At 33.8% G+C, this 21975-nt stretch overlaps 1 protein-coding gene and 1 long non-coding RNA gene across 2 annotated transcripts; both read left to right on the top strand.

The window, feature by feature from the left end:
• Positions 1 to 9479: 9479 nt before the first annotated feature.
• On the top strand, positions 9480 to 11014 carry LOC132180441 (uncharacterized). Its single transcript, XR_009440153.2, has 3 exons — positions 9480 to 9584; positions 10723 to 10794; positions 10936 to 11014. It is a non-coding gene; the product is annotated as an uncharacterized LOC132180441 (long non-coding RNA).
• A 7258-nt stretch (positions 11015 to 18272) lies between these two features.
• LOC132172691 (melianol synthase CYP71BQ4-like) lies at positions 18273 to 20730 on the top strand. Its single transcript, XM_059584245.2, has 3 exons — positions 18273 to 18627; positions 18759 to 19309; positions 20113 to 20730. The coding sequence occupies exons 1-3, from the start codon at positions 18273 to 18275 to the stop codon at positions 20728 to 20730; spliced, it is 1524 nt and encodes a 507-aa protein (XP_059440228.2).
• Positions 20731 to 21975: the final 1245 nt, after the last annotated feature.

The raw sequence follows: 21975 nt of genomic DNA, 5'->3' as shown, positions 1-21975 counted from the left end.
GGGAAAAAATTGAATACAAGGAAAAATGGATCCTTAAAAGAATATAAGAAAGAACAAAAAAAAATTGAAAATGCTTCCAAACATTAAGCGAAAAGCGCAACTTAAGTGTGCACGAAAATTTGTACATTTGAAACCTTTTAAATGTAATTGAAAATATACATTTAAAGGCTATCCTTTGTTGATAGCCAAAACACTGAGTAAGGAATCCCTCCAATCAAGTGGCCAACAAAGCAACGTTTGCTTCCCCTAAGAGAGCTTCCATAAGGACCAGTTTCTTTGTGCAAGCCGCCAAGATATGAGGTTATGAGGACAGATGAATGCTTTAGTCAAATATTCCAAGGGAGATAAGCAAAAATAGAGATATTAAGATGCCAAACATTATTCCTCCAAATAGCTCTAGCAAAAGGGCATCCAAGAAAGAGATGCTAAAATCTCACTACAAAAATTTTGGTCTTTAATGGCTCACAAATAATGATGTTTTTAGCCCAAAAAAGTCATTATTTGTCTAGTGACATTTAAATAGTGTCTTTTTTAAAATGACAAAAAGTGCATAGACTAGAAATTGGGCTAATTTCGTTTGAACAGTGTAAAACGGCATTAAATGGTGTCATTTTGAGCAAAACGGCACCTTTTAAAAGGTGTCATTTGAACAGTGCACGACACCTTCTAAAATGTGCCGTTTTGCACTATTCAAGAGTCACTACCCTTTAAAAAATTATTAAAAAAAATAATTTTTACCAAAATGATATATATATATATATATATATATATATATATATATATTAGACGGGTGCTGCCGGAACATTGGTGGGCCACCCCTAGCCTTGAGGGTGGCCTGAAGGCCATCCTGATTTGCTCAATCCCCGCCTTCGCAGGTGGCCCGCGAGCCACTCCAAAGGTGGCCAAGACTGTTCACGGGTCACTATTTACACGTGAATAGTGACTCGTGAATATCTTCATTATCTTATTGTTCGCCTTTCCTAGCTTTGATTAATTATGAGAATATCTCCAATAGAAAAATTGAAACAATTAAAAGCAAAAAGAAGATAAATAAAATAAAAAATTCCTTTATATATAAGACAATATATATATATATATATATATATATATATATATACATGTTGGGCTGGGAGAGAAATACCAAAAACCTACGCTAATAGGCTTGGGTCCAGTACTTATGTTTATATATTAAGTTCTCTTTTTTTTTTTTATACTTTCTTACCATATGACTCAACAACAACACATAATATAACAATAATTAACTTTATTTCAATATTCACGTAATAGGCATGGGTGCACTTATATGTATTAAGTGTTCTTTTTCTTTATACCTTCTCAATATGGGACTAACAACAATACATAACATAACAATAATTAACTTTATTTGAAAATTCACATATTAAGTTGAGGCAGGTAGGTGATGAAGAGGTGCTCTGTTTAGGCTGCTTGAAACCACCAAAGATAGACTTTTTTTTTTTTTTTTCCCTAAGGCCAAATATAGACTTGATTAGTAAACAATGGGTCCTTTGGGGCAAATTGAGTTGCAGCTGTCATATTAATCCCCCAAAGGCAGCTAGTACCGCAGCCCCCCTTGTCCCGATTATACCTGTAAATCAGAAAATTATCATGACGCACATATTCATTGTTGCCCGGCCGATTCCACGTAAAATAACATACAAATTTTGTAGTGCCCCTAAAGTTGGGTCTAAAGGTGAAATCGAATTTCCCGTTGCGTTGGAGAGTATGGTCACCGAGGTTGTTGTCCGATGAATGACAACCAAGCGTTAGATTAGTCGTCAAATCATTTCTTATTGTCACGAACACTCGGGCTTTTTCGAATAGGCCCGCTTCAACGCCACTCTTAAATGATCCACTCATAAACATAATCACGGTGATTATCAATACCAACGTTACATTTCTACCAGATGACATCACCATCTTCTTTCTTTCTTTTTTGATCAACGTCGGTTTGACTCTCACATGCTCTCCTCTACGCACGGTATATATATAGTGGTAAAAACTATAGGATAAAGACGATAAAGTTTAAAAAAAGAAATGGAAGTTGTCTACATATGCTATTTTAACCAAATGTTATCAAAAAGATGGTGTTCAGGTAGATAACATTTAGATTTATATGCTCTTTTAAGCATTTTGTTGCTTGTAATCTATGTATTAGTTTCTTTAGACACCTTTATATAACCATTTATCTATATCTAATGTGACTTTTTCTTCTTATAGATGAGATGAGAAAATATAGAAGAAAAAAAATATGAAAGTTTGTTAAGAGGAGGATCCGCTCATAATTAATTCCATTATTAAGGGGAAGACCAAGTCAAGAAAAATAAAGAGAAAATACAATTCTGAATTCCCCCCTTCAACTATCACCATTTATTTAATTTTCGCTACCAAACATAAAAAAAAGTGGCATTAATAGATACGTCAAACTACCATCTCATATCAAATAGGCTACTCTATCGATCAACATTATTTAAACGTTAACATAGATGGAAAATTGTCACATGCATCTGTCTTCCATCCCATCACACCCTCTTTTTTACTTTTAAAATTTCATAATATTACTCATCAGCTCATGTTGTTTATTTGTCAACGTTGCTTGGTTGCATTATTAGAGAAATATGAGTGACTTTTAAACGGTTTCCACACATTGTATAAATAGTGGTAAAAAGTATGGGCTAACTGTGATAAAGTAAAAAACAAAAAAATGCACGTGCCACTAAAGTAATGTTTCTTGGCATTTTTTTTTCGTAGGCTCCTGTTAATTGTTGGTGTAACCAAGCATATGCCAAGAAATTAAAAATTCCTAGCGTTTTAAATCGGTGGTTGTGATAATGATAAAATTTTGTTTGACATAGCTTTAGGTATTTATATTAATTCTTAAATGCAATAGAAAAAATGTATTTATAGGTATTTATATTTATATTAACTTTAGGTATTTTTTGTTTTTTTGTTTTTTTTTTTTTGTTTTTTGAGAATCAAACAACTTCAATTTATAGAGAGACTTTAGGTATTTATATCAACTTCAATTAACTTTAGGTATTTATATCAACTTTTAGTACACGTTAAGATTAATGCAATAGAAAAAATGTTCAACATTTTGTATTGAATGAAAATAAATAAATTCATAATAAACCTTCTATTAATATTGTCCTAGAAATGTATAAAAGTTGTTCTCAATGGGTAGCTCAATCGGCTGTGAACCACGCCTCATGAAGCAGTTGTCACTAATTCGAATCCCCCTCCCCCTCTCTTTGTGTTATGGACATGTCAAAAAATATATATATATATATACACACACATAAGATAAAAATTCTTCTTTTATTAGAGAAAAAGAGGGGATCCACAACAAGAATTTTGGTCTTTAGTGACAACAAAAGGTCATCGCTAAAAGTCCAATAAGTCTTCACCGTCGTTGTTGATAATGCGTTTTTTTTTCTTTAATAAAAAAAAATTTGCCAATTGCTTTTTTTTTTTTTTTAATACTGCTTTAATAAGAAACTAAATAATTTCAAATACGCTTAAGACCAAATTATTCCAAACATTAAATGAAACTTGTAAATCCAGCAAACAACCATCTTGAACAAATTTTAACGTTCACAAAAGCCAAGAGATACTTTCAAGTAACTGCTAAAACAGTAATCAAAACTCAAATGCTATGAATAAAATAATCCAAAATATATCCTAAACAGTAGGAGGCAGAAATGGTCCTTCCAGCTTCACACACTATCAAAGGTCCATCGTCCACGGCATCCAAGAAGCTGCAAGATTGAAAAAAAACCCTTGTTGGTTTGAATACCATGTTAACATAACTCAGTGCCTACATTTTCAAGCAAAAAATAGATGCAATGACTGTGAGCCTATTTGGGATTGAGTAGAGAGTTTAAAAGGTACTTTTAGAAAGTCGTACAAACAAAAAGTAGCTTGTTTGGTAAAAAGATTTCAAAAGTAGTTCTTTATTATTATTTTTTTTTACTCAAAAAATGGTCAAAACGCACTTTTGACAAAATCTTAAAAATAAAGTTTTTGTCAAAAGTGTTTTCTGAGTTAAAAGCTTTATTTATTATGCACAATCACAAACATGCTCTACATCAACAAAAAGACACCTTAGCGTTTTCTGACCTTTTTTTTTTTTTTTTTTTTTCTTCTTCTTCAATGCCAAAGATAGACTTGATTAGTTAGCGTTGGGTTCTTTGGGGCAAATTGAGCTGCAGTTGTTTGATTAATCCCCTAAAGGCAGCAATTAGTACCGCACCCCTCCCTGTCCCGATTACACTTGTAAATTAGAAAATTTTCATGATCTACATAATGATTGTTGTGGAGCCAAATAAAATAGCATACGAATTTTGTAGAACCAAAAAAGTTGGGTCTAAAGTTGAGACCGTACGTCAGGTTCTGTTGGAGAGTATGGGCACCGAGGTCGTTTTCCGATGAATGACAGCCAACCGCTAGATTAGCCGTAAAAATTATTTCTTATTGTCACGAACACTCGGATTTTTTGGAATAGGCCTGCTTCAATGCCACTCTTAAATGATCCACTCATAAACATAACCCATGTGATAATCAATACCAACGTTACATTTCTACCGGATGACATCAATCATCATCTTTTTTTTTTTTTTATCAACGGTCGGTTTGACTTTCACATTCTCTCCTCTACGCACAGTATACATATATATAGTGGTGAAAAGTATAGGGACGATAAAGTTTTAAAGAAATGGAAGTCGTCAACATATGCTATTTTAACCAAATGTTATCAAAAAGATGCTGTTCAGGTAGATAACATTTAAATTTATATGCTCTTTTACGCATTTTGTTGCTTGTAATCTTTATATTAGTTTCTTTAGACACCTTTAACTATCCATTTATCTATTTCTAATGTTGCTTTTTCTTTTTATAGATGAGATGAGAAAACATAGAAGAAAAAAAATATGAAAGTTTGTTAAGAGGAGGATCCCGCTTATATTTAATTCCATTATTAAAGGGAAGACCAAGTCAAGAAAAAATAGAGAGACAATACAATTATGAATTCCCCCCTTCAACTAGTGGCATTAACGGATACGTCAAACTACCATCTCATATCAAATAGGCTACTCTATCAACATTATTTAGACGTTAAAATAGATGAAAAATTGTCATGTGCATCTGTCTTTCATCCCTAACACCCTCTTTTTTACTTTTAAAATTTCATAATTAAGCTCATGTTGTTTGTTTGTGAACTATGCTTGGTTGCATTATAAGAGAAATATGAGTGACTTTTAAATGGTTTCCACACATTGTATAAATAGTGGTAAAAACCATGGGCTAACTGTGATAAAAAAAAAATAATAATAATAATAATAATAATAAATAAAAAATAAAATAAAATTAAAAAATTAAAAAAAAATAAATAAAAAAAAGGCTCGTGCCACTAAAGTAATGTTTCTTGGCATTTTTTTTCGTATGCTCCTGTTAATTGTTGGTGTAACCAAGCAAATGCCAAAAATGTTCAACATTTTGTATTGAATGAAAATAAATAAATTCATAATAAACCTTCTATTAATATTGTCTCAGAAATATATAAGAGTTAAAAATTCTTCTTTTACCCGAGAAAGAAAGGGGATCCACTACAAGAATTTTGGTCTTTAGTGACAACAAAAGCGGTCGCTAAAACAGTAATCAAAACTCAAATGCTAAGAATAAAATAATCCAAAATATATCCTAAACAGTAGCAGGCAAAAATGCTCTTCCAGCTTGACACACCATCAAAGGTCCATCGTCCATGGCATCCAAGAAGCTGCAAGATTGAAAAAATCCTTGTCGGTTTGAATACCATGTTAACATAACTCAGTGACTACATTTTCAAGCAAAAACTAGATGCAATGACTGCAAGCCTGTTTGGGATTGCAGTAGAGGGTTTAAAAAGTACTTTTAGAAAGTTGTACAAAACAAAAAATAGCTTGTTTGGTAAAAAATTTCAAAAGTAGTTCTTTGATTTTTTTTTTTTTTTTTTTTTTTTACTTAAAAAATAGCAAAAATGCACTTTTGACAAAATTTTAAAAATAAAGCTTTTGCCAAAATATACTTTCTAACTTAAAAACTTTATTTCTTACGCACAATCCCAAATATGCTCTACCTCAACAAAAAGGCACCTTAGGTAAATTGCTATAAAAATTCTCAAATGCCCAAAAGTTATGGCACTCCACATTCTATTATTGGACTTTGGAAACTTGGCCTAACCAGTAAATAAATAAGAGAGAGAAGTAGTTAAGAAATCTTTATCACACCATGCACTAAGGATTTTGAGTATAAACGACATCTGAAGGGTTCTCGCGATGCTTGAGATGCCTTTCATAACATGTAAAGAAACAGGCCCCAATAATTTTGCTTTCTTTCATTTGGCAATCAAGCAAGCATTCTGAGCAAGTTACACCAAGGCTTGCGCCATATTCTTTCAAGCATTTATGATTAGTTCTACCAAGACAAAATATCAATTGAGGGATGTTAACATGTTCCCATTTTTCTTCACAAACTTCAATTTCATCTTTAAGGCATGTATGTAATGTTTTAGTAACTTCGCCAAGTTTAGATGATTTAGGATATGGGAAGAGCAGTGGGGAGGGACCAGAAGAGGCAGGGGCAAGGCCATTAATTTGAACTTTATCAAGTCTAGAGAAATGAAGATGCTTGATGGGATGTGAAGAGGGACTGAAAGAAATATAGGAAAGGTCATTAGCTTGCACTTTTAGGAAAATATAGATAAGTAACTCCATCATCACTACCATATGTTTTTCAATACATTTCCAAGTCATGGTTTTTCTTCCACTTTATAACTTTTTATTTTGATGTTTAATAAAAAAATTAAAAAAAAAAAAAAAAAAAAAAAAAGATGATTAAGATTGAGCCCTTATATATTGTACGAAACCGATTTATTTTTAAAGTAACTTGATTCAAATAAATGTTGTGTAATAGTTGTAACTTTTCAAACAATGACTATTTTTCAGTTAATTAAAGTGAATATATGCATCTTGGGTTAAGCAATATCTTTTTGTTTTGATTTCAAGATTTGTTTTGAAACATTTTATTATATTAACTTGCGGTTTTTAACAAAACATGTGTACGGATAATAACTTAATTTGCTTCAAATGAGCAAGTTAAGGAGATGATTCCCTATTCAAGATATATTACTTCAAAACACTACTTAAAAATACTTTTTTTAAAAAAAATATATATATGTATGATAAAAGTGCAGGATATTTTGAATACAATCAATACTATTAATTTATGAAAATACACGATGTATATATTGTTAATTAAAGTTACTACTGAAAAGCACATGGTTTCATGGAACTGGACAATTTTAGAAAAAAAGGGATTTTTTGTAAGTGATAATAAAGAGACGGCTAAAGTAAATATAGTAAATCAACTTCATCAAGGATGGAGATAAATTTAGTGATTCAATACTTAAAGCAATATATATATAAGGAAATTATATTTAAATGAATTGTTTAAAAAAAAAAAAAAAAAAAAAAAAAAAACTTCTGATAGGGTAAGAAAGATCATAAGTTAAGTGATCTTTTTTTTTTGTTCCCAAGGAGTAGCTTAATCAGTTAGGGACCATGCCTCAGAAAGCAGAAGTCACTAGTTTGAATATCCCTCCTCTTTTGTGTGGACATGCCAAAAACAATACTATTTATTTTTTGAAAGGAAGAAACAATATTGTCTCATAGTTTGGGCTATAAGCTTTTAAGAAAGTTATTATTTAATTAGTAAGTAACTAGTATAATAAAAAAATATAAAAAAACTCAAAAGGTTGGTGTTCATACGAACATGTGAAGATTCTAGAAAAAGTCAAAAATACATTAAATGAAAGCAGACGTTTCAAAGGCTGAAATGATAATTTCATTTCAATGACTATATATAGTTCCATCTTTACACTACAAAAAAAACAAGGTTTAGTAACGCTTGGAATATAGGTGTTTTAATAAAACATCCCCTTATAGGGACGTTTTATTGTGTAAATGACACAAAATAAAATTAGCAACGCCTGCGCAAAAAAACGTCCCCTTAATTCGGGACATTCCAATAGGATATGCCCCAATTTAGTTAATTAAGTGTGCTTGGCTGGCAAGCGCCCTTAATTCAAGACGCCTGCTATCTAGGCGCCCTTAGTTAGGAGCGCCTGCCAGCTAGGCGCCCCTAATTAAGTGCACCAGGCTGGCAAGCGCTCCTAATTAAAGGCACCTGGCTGGCAAGCGCCCTTAATTCGGGACGCCTACTATCCAGGTGCCCTTAATTAGGGGCGACTGTTAGTTAGGCGCCCTTAATTAAGTGCGCCTGGCTGGCAAACGCCCCTAATTAAGGGCGCTTGGCTGGGAAGCGCCCTTAATTCGGGACGCCTGCTATCCAGGCGCCCTTAATTAGGGGCGCCTGCCAGCTAGGCGCCCCTAATTAAGTGCGCCTGGATGGCAAGCGCTCCTAATTAAGGGGGCTTGGCTGGCAAGTGCCCTTAATTCGGGACGCCTACTATCCACGTGCCCTTAATTAGGGGCGCCTGCCAGCTAGGCGCACTTAATTAAATGCGCCTAGCTGGCAGGCACCCCTAATTAAGGGCGCCTAGCTGGCAAGCGCCCTTAATTAAGTGCGTTTGGCTGGCAAGTGCCCCTAATTAAGGGCGCCTGGCTTGCAAGCGCCCTTAATTAAGTGCGATTGGCTGGCAAGCGCCCTTAATTAAGTGAGTTTGGTTGGCAAACGCCCCTAATTAAGGGCACCTGGCTTGCAAGCGCTCTTACTTCGGGACGCCTGCTATCCAAGCACCCTTAATTAAGGGCGCTTGCCATTTAGGTGCCTTTAATTAGGGGCGCCTACCAGCTAGGCGCCCTTAATTAAGTGCACATGGCTGGCAGGCGCCCCTAATTAAGGACGCTTGCCATCTAGGCGTCCTTAATTAGGGGCGCCTGCCAGCTAGGCGCCCTTAATTAAGGGTGCCTACAAGAATTAAATTATTATTGTGGCCTATCCCGATAATTTCTGAATTAGTATTATTTTTGTTTTTATATCACATAGTTTAATTTTTAATCTAGACAACCACATTAACTGATTTTGCATTTATATATTTTTTAGTTTAAGTCTCTTTTAAATGTTTTTTAATTTTTAGTATTTACTTTTTATTTTTATAAATAAATTTATAAGTGTTTTTTAATTTTAATATATTTATATTTTTTGTTTTTGCGAGCGGGAACTTAATTTTCTTTTTGATTCCTCAGCTCCCGCTCTAAGACTTAATTTCTCCCTCAATATATATTTTCCCTAACCTCTCCCCGCGCGGCCCGCCTGTCCCCCCTCTCTGCATCAGGATATATATATATATATATATATATATATATATATATATATATTAGATCCCTAGCCTCTCCCCTCTCCCTCAATATATATTGATCCATATCTCTCTCTACGGCGCTAGTCGCCCCTCTCTCAATCTCGATTTTCCTATCTCTCTCTTCGGGGCCCAGTGACCCACACGTTTGGCCAACCCACTGGCCATCTTCTCCAGTCGAAACCGGCCTGCCTCTCTCTATGTTCCTGTACTAGTGAGTCTCTCTCTGTCTCTGTCTCTGTTTTTCTTTGTATCTGCTGTCTCTTTAAGTTGTTGATTTGGGATTCTAATAGTCAGATTTTTTATGTATTATGATTTTTATGAGAATTAGGAATTTTAAATTCAACAAAGTTTTCTCTACTTTTAGGGTGTAGTTGGTTTGTTGAATGCAACAATCACAATTTTGAAGAATCTCCGTGGTTGTCCTGGAGTGTTCTTTCAAATTTAATTCAGTTTTGATTTCACTGTGCAGTTCGTTCATATTAACATTTAGTATTGAATTATTATTGCAGAATTAAGTGGATCGGAATACCTCTTTTCTTTTTTAAAAAAAATTTATTGTTTTTCCTTATCCTTTATTATCATGTTCCTTTGTTTTTCCTCTTTATTGGTAGTGCCAGAATAGTCCACTTTACTATCCAAAATTACTCGTCGAGATTGGTGCCATTTTTTTGAATTTTAATTGCCTTATGTAAGTTCTTTGGAAAAGTTGTATATATACCATTGTGGAAGAAACATGATGATCTTCTGGAGTCCAGAATATACCTTAATTAGGTGAGCGCTTGCCAGCCAGGCATCGTTAATTAAGGGCGCCTAGCTGGCAGGCACCCCTAATTAATGGCGCTTGCTATCCAGGCGCACTTAATTAAGGGCGCCTGGATAGCAGACGCATCAAAATTATTTTTAGTTATATAGGAGAATTAGCTGCTCAAACATTAAGTTATATAAAAATAACTTAAACACAATAAATGATAAAAGAGAAAGGAAGAACAACATAAAATTTGAAATTCTAATGTTGGCTTATATTTTATCCTTTATCTTTTATCCTTTAATGTTGGCTTATATAACTTAAACACAATAAAAATTATTTTATTGTTGTATAAATGATAAAAGATAAAGGAAGAACAACATAAAATTTGAAATTCTAATGTTGGCTTATCTTTCATCCTTTATCTTTTATCCTTTAATGTTGGCTTATATAATTTAAACACAATAAAAATTATTTTATGCTGTTCTTCTTTTATCTTTTATCCTTTTATAGGGGAACTAGCTGCTCAAACACAATTCATTACTGTTGACTTAAGAACATATATATGATTGCATAATATACATTTGCATCTATTTATATATAGGTGAGAATGAATTAACAAATGAAGATGAGGATGCAGCTGATGCAGAAGGCGACCATTGTGGATCATCACAAAGTATGTGTAGATCTTCATATCTTAGTCAATTGTAATATAATCTAATTATATATAGGTTTGAACTTTCAAAATAGTTAGATATAAGTTTGTAATTTAATATATATATATATATATATATTTTTTTGGTTTTATCATTTGCAGGTAATCGTTAAGTGACGTACGTATACTTGACCTGTTAGGTTGAGTACGTATTTGACGCCAAGTGCTAAGCGAACTCGTTGATATATTTTATTTCATATGTAATAAACAATTTTTGTGAACTCATTTAAGAGGTGGTACACTTTGTGTTTATGATATCGTTTTGGATATTTTATTTCATATGTATGGTATAATTTTTGTTAACTCTTTAAGATGTGGTACGTACACTTTGTGTTTATGATATCATCATTTTGGATTTAATTGTCTTATGAGATATGAGATTGTATATATGGATTAGATATGTATTGTGAGATATATATGTATAAGACTGTATGAGATTGATGAATGGAGAAAATATTTATGGATTAATCCAATATTTATGGAGAAAATACGCAATACAATATTGTATTGCATATTGTATATTAGAAGAAAATAAAAAATATATATGGATTGCATGGGAAAAATATTTTATCTAAATATTAATTATTGGAGGCGCTTCGCAGCGTAGAAGTGCTTCCATATAGAAATAGGGGCCCTTTACACGCAAGCGCCCCCATTTATGAAAATGGACGCTTGCCCACCTAAGCGCCCCCTTTTTAGAATGAGGGCGCTTCCTAGGTAAGCGCCCCCTTTTTTAGGCAAGCGCCCCCATTTATGAAAGAGGGCGCTTGCCCACCTGAGCGCCCCCTTTTTCGAATGAGGGTGCTTCTTAGGTAAGCGCCCCCTTTTTTAGGCAAGCACCCCCATTTATGAAAGGGGGCGCTTGCCCACCTGAGCGCCCCCTTTTTAGAATGAGGGTGCTTCCTAGGTAAGCGCCCCCTTTTTTAGGCAAGCGCCCCCATTTATGAAAGGGGACGCTTGCCCACCTGAGCACCCCCTTTTTAGAATGAGGGCGCTTCCTAGGTAAGCGCCCCCTTTTTTAGGCAAGCGCCCCCATTTATGAAAGGGGGTGCTTGCCCACCTGAGCGCCCCCTTTTTAGAATGAGGGTGCTTCCTAGGTAAGCACCCCATTTTTTAGGCAAGCACCCCCATTTAAAAAGGGGTCGCTTCCTAGGCAAGCGACCCCTTTTAAAAAATGGGATGCTTGCCTAGGAAGCGCCCTTATTTTAAAAAGGGGGCACTTGCTTAGGAAGCACCCTTATTCTAAAAATGGGGCGTTTGATTAGAAAGCGCCCTCTTTTTTAAATGGCGGCGCTTGCTTAGGAAGTGCCCCCATTTAAAAACGGGGGCGCTTGCCTAGGAAGTGGCCCCATTTAAAAAAGGGGGCGCTTGCCTAGGAAGCGCCCCCATTTAAAAAAGGGGGCGTTTTTCACAACTAAGCCAAACGTCCCCTTTTCGAGGTGTTTTTTCGTAAAAAAACGTCTCAATCTTAAATTCTAGTCGCCATAAAAACCGACATGTCCCAAGTGCCCCTAATCAAGCGTTGCGAAATCAATAGGGACGTTTTTTTAGCCAAAAATGCCCCAAATAACCATGTCACTAAACCTTGTTTTTTTTGTGGTGTTAACAAAAGGTGAAAGAGCAAGTGCTCGTAAAAGAAGCATCTCTAGCTATATAATCAAAAGGCTATTGTATTTAATCGAAATATAACTTTTACTCAATATGAATGGGAATAATACAATTTAACAATGTCATTATAAAATATAAAATTGGAAGATGAAAAACACATTGTTTATAACCTATAGATGAAAATCTGTTTTGACTAAAAATAATACTTTAGCATGAAAATAATCACTTTTCAAACAATGTTACGAGGAATAAAATACTTATGATATGATATAAAATAATAAAAAGACTGAGGAATTATCACATGACTATGCATACTCGTAGTTTTAATAATGGAATCATGCCTAGGACTAAAAGAAGTTGGCCAATTCAACCTTTCAAATGGGGCGATTCCATTTAAATACGTTGTGTTTTTTGCTTAAAATCTCTTGATCAGGTTAATTTATAAAAACAAATATTTGAAACTTCACTCTAGACCCTTAACTAACACATGTTTTGAGAAGACCCCATAAATTTAAAAAACTATCAATTTCACCCTCTAAAACTTTCAATTTGATGCAATTTACCCCCTCAATCAATTTTTAAACATTAAAAGTGATAAAATGACCATTATACCCAATGGATTTTTTTTTATATAAAATTTCAAATTTACCCTTAATTTTAAATTAATTTTTTAAAAAATTATTATAAAAAATAAAATCACAAGGTGACCCATGGTTGGGCCACCTTGTGACCCATTTTTTCAAATTTTTTTTTTTTTTTTTTGGAAAAAAAAAATGAACATCGAAGGGTAATTTTGTCTTTTAGGGGTAAATTGATGAAGGGGGGTTAATTGCATCAAATTTAGAGTTTTTAAAATTTATGAGAATCTTTTCAAAATACAGAGTTGTTAAAGAATCCTTTGTAAAGTTTCCTCAAACAAATAGTTCAGATGACTTTTGATTACTTATTCAATTAATGATAACATGTTTGGATGCTCATAATCCTAACGGACATTTCTTTAGAAAGAGAGAGAGAGAGAGATAAGGGTGAGACTAATTTTTGGTAAGCACTTTCCTAATCACTTTTTTAATGAAATTTAAATATTTTATTATCTAATTATTGTTTAATTTAAATAAAATTTTAATTCAATTATGATATAATTTTATTTTAATTTTCTTGTTAATTACTCTCAATTTTAAGTCTTGTTATAATGCCCTACTTTTTATTACAACATTTTTATAATGTTAATTTATTACAATATTGCTATATATATTAGGGCTTAGAGACATTTAGAGTCTGTTTAAGATTGCATTAGAGATCTTTAAAGGTACTTTTTGTTTTAATCATTTTTCTAATAATTAGCTCTCTTGGCGGTTTAAAAAAACAGTAAACGAAATGGACAAAACTTTCATACAAACTGAATTATAGTAATTTCTTTAAAATAAAAAATAAAAATAAGGGAAAACTTTAGAAAACTACCATGAACTTCCACTCTTTTTTTTTTTTTTTTTTTTAACTTCAATGATGCTTTCAAAACTCGTGAAAATTCATGACAGTTTCATAAAGTTTTCCCTAAAAGACAATAAAACGAAATAGACAAAAATTGCATACAAACTGAACTATAGTAATTTCTTATAAACCAACCTCTAAAAATAATAATACCCTTTCTGGTTGATGCTATTAAAAAAAAAAAAAAAAAAAAAAAAAAAGCATGAAAAAACATATTATCAAAAAAGGGGGAGTACTAGGGCTGATGTGACTTTTTGTGTCTTCATGTTCGGTGGGTGGGTGAGTGTGGAGAGGGTCTTTGATCGAGCTTTGTTCGTGAATCAAAACCACATGCCACCGATCTTGAATTGAAGTATATTTGGATGATAGTCAAAGATACTTGCTTCATGTGTTTCATGCATATTCAAAGAGACAAATTATACCTTACTAATATAACCGGTCAATTAGTACCATAAGTAATAGTGTTTATTTTACCGAAATAATTAAATTTATTATTTTTAGGACTAATTAAATATGTATATATATTTAAGGGAAAAATCGTATTTAGTCCTTAAGTTTTTATCTAATTTGGATTTAGTTATTTATTGAGTTTTCAATTTCAATAATATGGTTCTTAGGTTTTGCTAAAGTTTAAATAGGCCACTTTGTCACTTCACCGTCAAAACTAACAATTTATAATTGGCCACGTGTCTCATTTAACACGTCAATGTTCATCTCAACATCTTAACGCAATGTCATGCCAACAGAACCAAAGTTTTTTTTTAGTGAATTTGTTCTTTAGGTTCTCATGTTTTATGTTTCTCTAAGTTTTACGTGTTAGATTGAATTTTTTTTTTTGGAATTTTTTTTTCTATAAATGACTTAACACTTGTTGACCTATCATTGCATTAGAGTGTTTATGAAGTGTCAAATAAGATAAGTGATAGATGAAAAATTGTTAACTTTAACGGTGAAATGATAGAGTTACCTATTTTAAATTTGGGCAAATTTTAAGGATTATATTCTTGAAATTGAAAACTTATTAAGAATAAAATTCAAATTAGATTAAAAAAGAAAAAAAAAATAATTAAATATAATTTTTCCTAAATGGTATGTCACGTTAAGCTATCCCAATGAATTGAAAAAGCGGATGTTGATTATTGTTGACTTTGTCGAAAAGGAGGCCATCTTGACTGAAAATTTCTTCCTTTTATAGGTACAACAGTAGTGTGAGAAGTGTTTCACGTTGCTCCAAAATTGACAGGCAGAAGGGACGCGTGGGTTTTGGGATAGTTATTCGTGATCACCTGGGGCAGATGTGGGCTTCGAAAAGTCAGACTCGCTATGGGTTTCTGGATCCCACAGCAGCGGAAGCCGTGGATGCTTTTATGGCCGCTCAACTCTGTGTTGATATGGGGATACGGCAGGTTCAAGTGTTCAACTAGAGGGAAATGCAAAGAATATCATTGCTGCAATAAACTCTGATGACCCTGATGAGAGTGGGAGGGGCCAACTTACAGAGGATATTAGATTTACTTTGAGCTCTATCCCTGTTTGGGAAATGCGATATACACATAGAGAAGGAAATAAGGTGGCCCATATTCTGGCTAGTTTGACTACGCATGAAACCATGAATATGGTGTGGCACCATAACCCACCGGATTGTATACGTGATATCTTGCAAGCAGAGTTTTCTGCTTTGTAGAGTTTGCAATAAATACAATGCATCTGTTTACTCAAAAAAAAAAAAAAAAAAAAAAACATTTGCGGAACAAATCCTCCGAGAATATTCAGGGCTCTCATAAATTTTAGGACCACAAATAAAATACATATTTCACTAATAAAAATAATAATAAAAAAAATTATTTCAAATTTAAAAAAAAAAAAAAAAATTAATAAAAAAATGAGCCACCCCTATTTTGGGTAAGGGCCAATGGCGGGCCAGGAGTGGTTCGGCCACCTCATTTTGCAAAAGAGGGTGGCCGAACCACCCCAAGAGTCTTGGGGGCGGCTGAGCCACCCCCTTTGGGCTAGGCAGTAGCTTCGGCCACCCCAAGGGCCAACCCCATTTACTTTTATTTTTTTTAACTTGGCCTTTGGAGGTGGCCGAACCACCCCCTAATCCAAAAGGGGTAGCTCTTTGGGGTGGTTCGGCCACCCCTTGGCTAGCCATTGGAGCCACCCCTACCAAAAATGGGGAGGGCCACCCCTTTATTTTTTTATTAATTTTTTAAAAAAATTTTAAATAATGAATATATATTTTTTATGTTTATTATTATTAATGGGATATGTGTCCTATTTGTGATCCTAAGATTTAGGAGAATAAATCCTAGCCATAAACTGGATATTCTCCGGTCTATAATAGACTAGAGAGGATCCGGTTCCAACATTTGTTGGTTTCATCATCTGACCTATTAAATAAAAAAATAAAAAATAATAATAACAATAATAAAAAAAAAACTTTACAAAAAAACTCTTTTTAAGTTTCACACATTTTGTCAATAACTTCTTAATATTTAAAAATTATCAATTTAGGGTATCGGACTATTAAATTTTTGCAATGTCCCTTCTCTCTCTATTAGAATTTTTCGTTAAATTTAGTCAAAATTCTCAAAATACTCATGTTTTTATTATAAACAATAAATAAAAAATTGCAAAACAATCGGGCGTTCTTCACGATTTAACTAAATTTTCAAAAATACCAACATATGAATTTTTGCAATTTTTTAATATATTTTTATAATAAAAATGAATATTTTTTAAATTTTGACAAAATTAAAAAAATTAAAAAAAAAAAGATTGAGTTTTTGAACATTAAAAAAATTATTTCAAAATACTAGATTATTTTGTAAAATTTTCAGATGATAAAAACCAGTGTCAAGACAAGACTGCTTAATTTCATATATACACACCAGAAAATAAATAATAACAAACGGTGAGACTTTTATGTCTTGAATGCTGCATTTTTCTCTCCTCTAGATCTGTTAGCTTTGAAATCATGTCAGCTGGAAATAGAACATTCATTCTTCATTTGTCGGGATAGCAGTCGACTGAGAAGAAGACATAATTGGAATATCTCTTTTTCTTTCTTTAATCATAGCTGTTTTTTTTTTTTTAAAAAAAAAAAAGGAAAGCAGGTTAACGGACTAATTGACAATAAAAGGAATGAGTACCCTAACAACAAAGCTCAAAAGGTAAACGCAGTACAAAAACAATAGCAATAACATATTCTGGATCAGGTCCAAAAGGACCCAACACATTATTACTTTTTTTCTCACATTAATCAAATCTACTACACAATTTCGGTCCACTTCCTTTTTCAAGCCTTTGACAAACACATTTCTAGGAGGACTAAGGTCCCAAACTTTGAGAGCAGGAATTTTTTATGAGGAGCAAAACTATGAGAAAAAGAAGATATTTTTGGGTAAAAATTTGATTTTGAGGTACAACCCATAAAAAATAAAAATAAAAAACTTAAATTTTGGAGGCATTTTAAAATTTTTATAGAATTTTAAAAAAATTTGGAAGGCTAATACCCAAGAACATGGGTGGCTCAATTATTTAAAAATATGGGTGGCTCAGAATACACCACACACTCTAGAAATAATCTCGAACAAACAATACAAACCATACAAAACAACATCCACAAGGCATAATTAGATCGTATAGATCTACCCTCATCAACAAATCTCTGTCAAAATACAAAGACAGTAAAATCAACAATGTATCTCATCTCAGTAATCTTGTTGTACATGGAACTAAGGTGCGGGATCTCAAAGAAGTAGAAAAGAAAAAAACAAAAAATAAATAAATCACATAAGATATTAAGATTTAAGTGGTTCGGCATAAGAAGTTTATATTCATTGACAGAGACAACCCAAAAACAAATTCACTATAAAAAAATAGAGTACAAAACAGTAAGGAGAAAACCACTCAAAACCCGAAACCTCAAACATTCAAATCTCACTCTCAAAAAAATAAAAAATAAACTATATTCTTCCCTAAGTGCCTTAGGACACAACAAAGTGAGAACACACAAGTGAGATTACGGCTTCTTAATTAGGATGTCCAGCCTCTCTTTTATGGTTAGCAAAGTCGGTTTACTTCTCCTAGAATTAATGCAAATTTAAAACCAACTCAAAAAAGGAAAAGAAGACAGTCGGCTACAACTTCAAAAGGTCAAAACAAATATGACAATACTTGCTGAGCCCCACTCTACACAATTAATGACAGTAGCACACCAAATCAACCTAGTTTTCCCATCAATGCAAAATGTACTATAAATATCAATGATCCAATAGATTAATTTCGTCATCTAGATCTCTTGAACACAAAACTTTACCAGCACCTGAGAAAGCATGAGGATGCTCCAAGCTCTCTCCTTTCCTTTATGTACTTGTTTCTTCTTCCTCTTTATCCTGGTCAAGTGTTGGAAGAAATCCAAACCCAATGGCCAAAACCATAGGTTGCCCCCAGGGCCATGGAAACTGCCTCTTATAGGGAACTTGCACCAGCTAGCATTTTCATCACAACTACATCTTTCCATGACAGCCTTAGCCAAGAAACACGGACCCATTATGCAACTGCAACTGGGTGAGGTATTGGCTATAATCATTTCATCTCCAACAGTAGCCAAACAGGTGCTAAAGACACATGACACTTCGTTCGCAAATCGCCCTGGCATTTTTGCTGTTGAAGTCGTGACGTATAATTATTCAGGTACGTTAAATCATCATTTATTTTAAAAGCTCAAGCCAATAAAAATAAACGAGTTTGATTATATATATATATATATATATATATATATATATATATATACTAACACTCTTCCTCACATGTCGGCTCAAAAGGTATCGTCTTTACTCCGTACGGCGATTATTGGAGACAAATTCGAAAGATTTGCGTGATGGAGCTCCTAAATGCTAAGCGCGTCCAGTCATTCAGATCAATAAGAGAAGAAGAGGTGTTAAATCTTATTGAATCCATTTCCATGTCCGGGGGATTTCCAGTAAATCTCAGTGAGAAAGTCCACTCCATGATGAATAGAGTAATTTCCAGGGCAGCATTTGGGAAGGAGTGCAAATATGAAAAAGAGTTCATATCATTGGTGAAGGAAATCTTTAGCATCGGTGCAGGCTTCCATGTATCTGATTTGTTTCCTTCACTCAAGTTCCTTAATTTCCTTACAGGAATGAAGCCTGCCTTGGAAGAAATACACACAAAACTAGACAAGATTCTCGATGACATAATCGAGGATAAGATGCAAAGCAGCTCCATTTCAGCCAGCAATGGCAACGACTCAGTCGATCATAATGATATAGTTGATGTTCTTCTGAAACTTCGGCAGACAGGCAGGCTTGACTTTGACGTCGGGATAAACCACATCAAAGCTGTCACTCTGGTATGAAACTAAAATATACAAATTTATTGGCCACATTTCTTTTTTTTCTTTTTTTGTTCTCTATAAAATACAATGAAGCACTTTCAATTTTATTTGATTTTGACTTTTAGGTTTTAGTATGAGAGCCTTCTATCAAGACACAGTGTAAATTAGGTTTTTTACGCCCGTTAATGATAACTGGCTACATACATCAGCTTAGAACACCAAAACACGTGGAGAGAAAAACACCCGATCACTCATATTCTGAGAATATGTGTGATCACTTGCTTTCCTCTCCATCTGTTTTTGTGGTTCAAACTGATGTTGTAAGCTATTATTGGTAGGTGTAAAGTACTTGGTTTAGAAGTTACCTAGTTTACACATTTTTTGCCCAAAACTTATATGTCTATTAAATATCTTAGAAGAGAACTTTCTTTTAGAATACAAAATTTTTCTAGTCTGATATAAAACATGTAAAAAAAAAAAATCACGTTTAAAACTAAAAAGATTAGACATAAAAGTATACTTGTTATATGGGAGTGAAAAATAAAAAATAAAATGCTACTAATCCTCCCAAGTGCTCACCCCCTAACGTGTCAGTAAATATTACCATTAAATGCTACATATACTTTTATTTGTCATTTTATCTAACGAGAAAATTTAATTTTCATTATCACATCAAGGAGTGTATGTAACACTCCTCAAAATTAAACATTTGTTGGGCAACGGTATAAAAAGTAATATTTATACAAGAGTTTTAACTTCCTACAAAATCATAAATGTACATGCCGTTGTGCTCTTGTAATTGAAAATCCTTTTTCCAGGACGTCGTCTCTGCAGGAAGTGAGACATCAGCAACTACAATAGAATGGGCAATGTCAGAATTGTTGAGAAACCCAAGAGTGCTAGAAAAGGCCCAAGCCGAAGTGAGACGAGTCCTTGGGGGGAGCAGGAACATTGATGAGACAAACATTCATAAACTAGATTACTTGAAATTAGTTGTCAAAGAAACTCTCCGATTACACCCTCCAGCTGCCTTAATCCCAAGAGAATCAACGGAAAACTCTCAAATTTGTGAGTATCTCATTCCAAGCAAAACAAGAGTACTCGTTAATGCATGGGCCATTGGAAGAGATCCAGAATATTGGATTGATGCAGATTCCTTTTCCCCAGAGAGGTTTCAGGGTTCTTGCACTGATTTTAAAGGGACCAACTTTGAATTCATTCCATTTGGAAGTGGTAAGAGGATATGTCCAGGCATATCATTTGCTCTAGCAAACATTGAACTTGCTCTTTCTCAGTTGTTGTATCACTTCAACTGGAAACTTCCCAATGAGATTAAACCAGAAGAACTTGACATGTCTGAGTTTCTCGGATTGTCTTGTAAGAGGAGGAATGATTTGTACCTAGTTGCCACTCCTTCCATTTATCGTCTAAGTTAAAGACTTCTAAATAGGGATGTCGTACCTGGGATTGCATTGTATTGGCAATTGAAATCTTTATGTTACAATCCTCTAGGTGTTAGTATTGGAATCTCTCCCTACCTCTCTCAAATTACTAAAGAGTAGCATTGTGTTGGTCTTTATTTCTATGTAATAATCCTTGTCCTAGTCCTAGTCCGAATGCAGCCTATAAGTCCTAATCCTAATCTAAGTCAGTATTGTGACCTTCGAGGGGACTGCTCTCCTCTATCCGTGGCTTCTCCGATACTCCCCGCTATCGCCTCGCTCCACTGCTACTGGTGTTTTGTGGTTTTTTAATTTTCTGCTTTGTATTTCCTTTGTGTTTGTTGTGCTATCTATGTTTTAGTTTTCTTGTATTTCTGTGTTGTTTTGTAGGTTATTTGGGCTTTTGTCTCCCTGATCTGTTGTTGTGTTTTATTTTGGAGACTTTTGTACTGAAATATAGGGGTGGTCTCTCCTTTCCAACAGCTCCTGATTGAAATGCAATGCCTCTTCAAGCTGGTCAACATCTTGGCCAGCTTCTTCAAACACCCTTTATGGTGACCTTTCTTGGTTTTTCAACCAAGATCCAGAGGACCAGGCCATTTTTTGGCCAATTTCCTATTATTTGCTTGTATTTACTGCAGTGCATTTTCATTTTGGCAATGTTGTTGGGGAGCCCTCCCTTATTTTTGACTTTAGGATCGCCTACTCTCTCTTCCTTCTGGATCAGGAGTGGGAAAGATCCTCCCATATAATTACTTTCCTTATTTGATTAGGAAAACAAAAAAAACAAAAAAATGGTAACCAAAGGGAAGTTACGCAAAAGAAATCCTGCCAACTTTCCAACCCAAGGTCTATTTACGCAATCTATTTAAAGGCTCGTAACAACTTGGTTTGACTCTACATCTCGGGTTCAAGTCACAGAAGGGCCAACTTATAGAATAAATTGGGCCACTGTGGACATCGGATTCAAAAGCATAGTAGTATGTTGTGATTCTGAGTATCTTATATGGTTTAAATATAATCTTCACCAAGTGTCCCATATGACTTAAATAAATCTTGATCATGTTTATATAAGCTTTTAGGCACCCTCCCATTACAAACTGGTTTTCAAATGTGAGTTTTACACAAAGTTTGTATAATTTAGTATTAGATCCAACAATATCTTCACCTTCCGAGAATAGCTGGAACAATTGGAGACTAAATTTGGTTCTAAGATGTGGGAGCTATTCACAACCACAA

This window comes from Corylus avellana, chromosome 2 (genome assembly GCF_965113065.1).
Source record: "Corylus avellana chromosome 2, dhCorAvel1.hap1.2, whole genome shotgun sequence".
Classification (NCBI taxonomy): Eukaryota; Viridiplantae; Streptophyta; class Magnoliopsida; order Fagales; family Betulaceae; genus Corylus; species Corylus avellana.
The sequence above is the reverse complement of the archived record's forward strand: the minus strand, read 5'-3'. Positions and strand labels throughout refer to the sequence as shown.

Excerpts from the sequence above, each read along its gene's own strand:
- LOC132172691 (XM_059584245.2), top strand. The coding sequence starts at position 18,273 with ATGCTCCAAGCTCTCTCCTTTCCTTTATGTACTTGTTTCTTCTTCCTC. Across the intron at positions 18,628-18,758 it reads CGTGACGTATAATTATTCAG|GTATCGTCTTTACTCCGTAC; the intron begins GTACGTTAAATC and ends TCGGCTCAAAAG. Across the intron at positions 19,310-20,112 it reads ACATCAAAGCTGTCACTCTG|GACGTCGTCTCTGCAGGAAG; the intron begins GTATGAAACTAA and ends TCCTTTTTCCAG.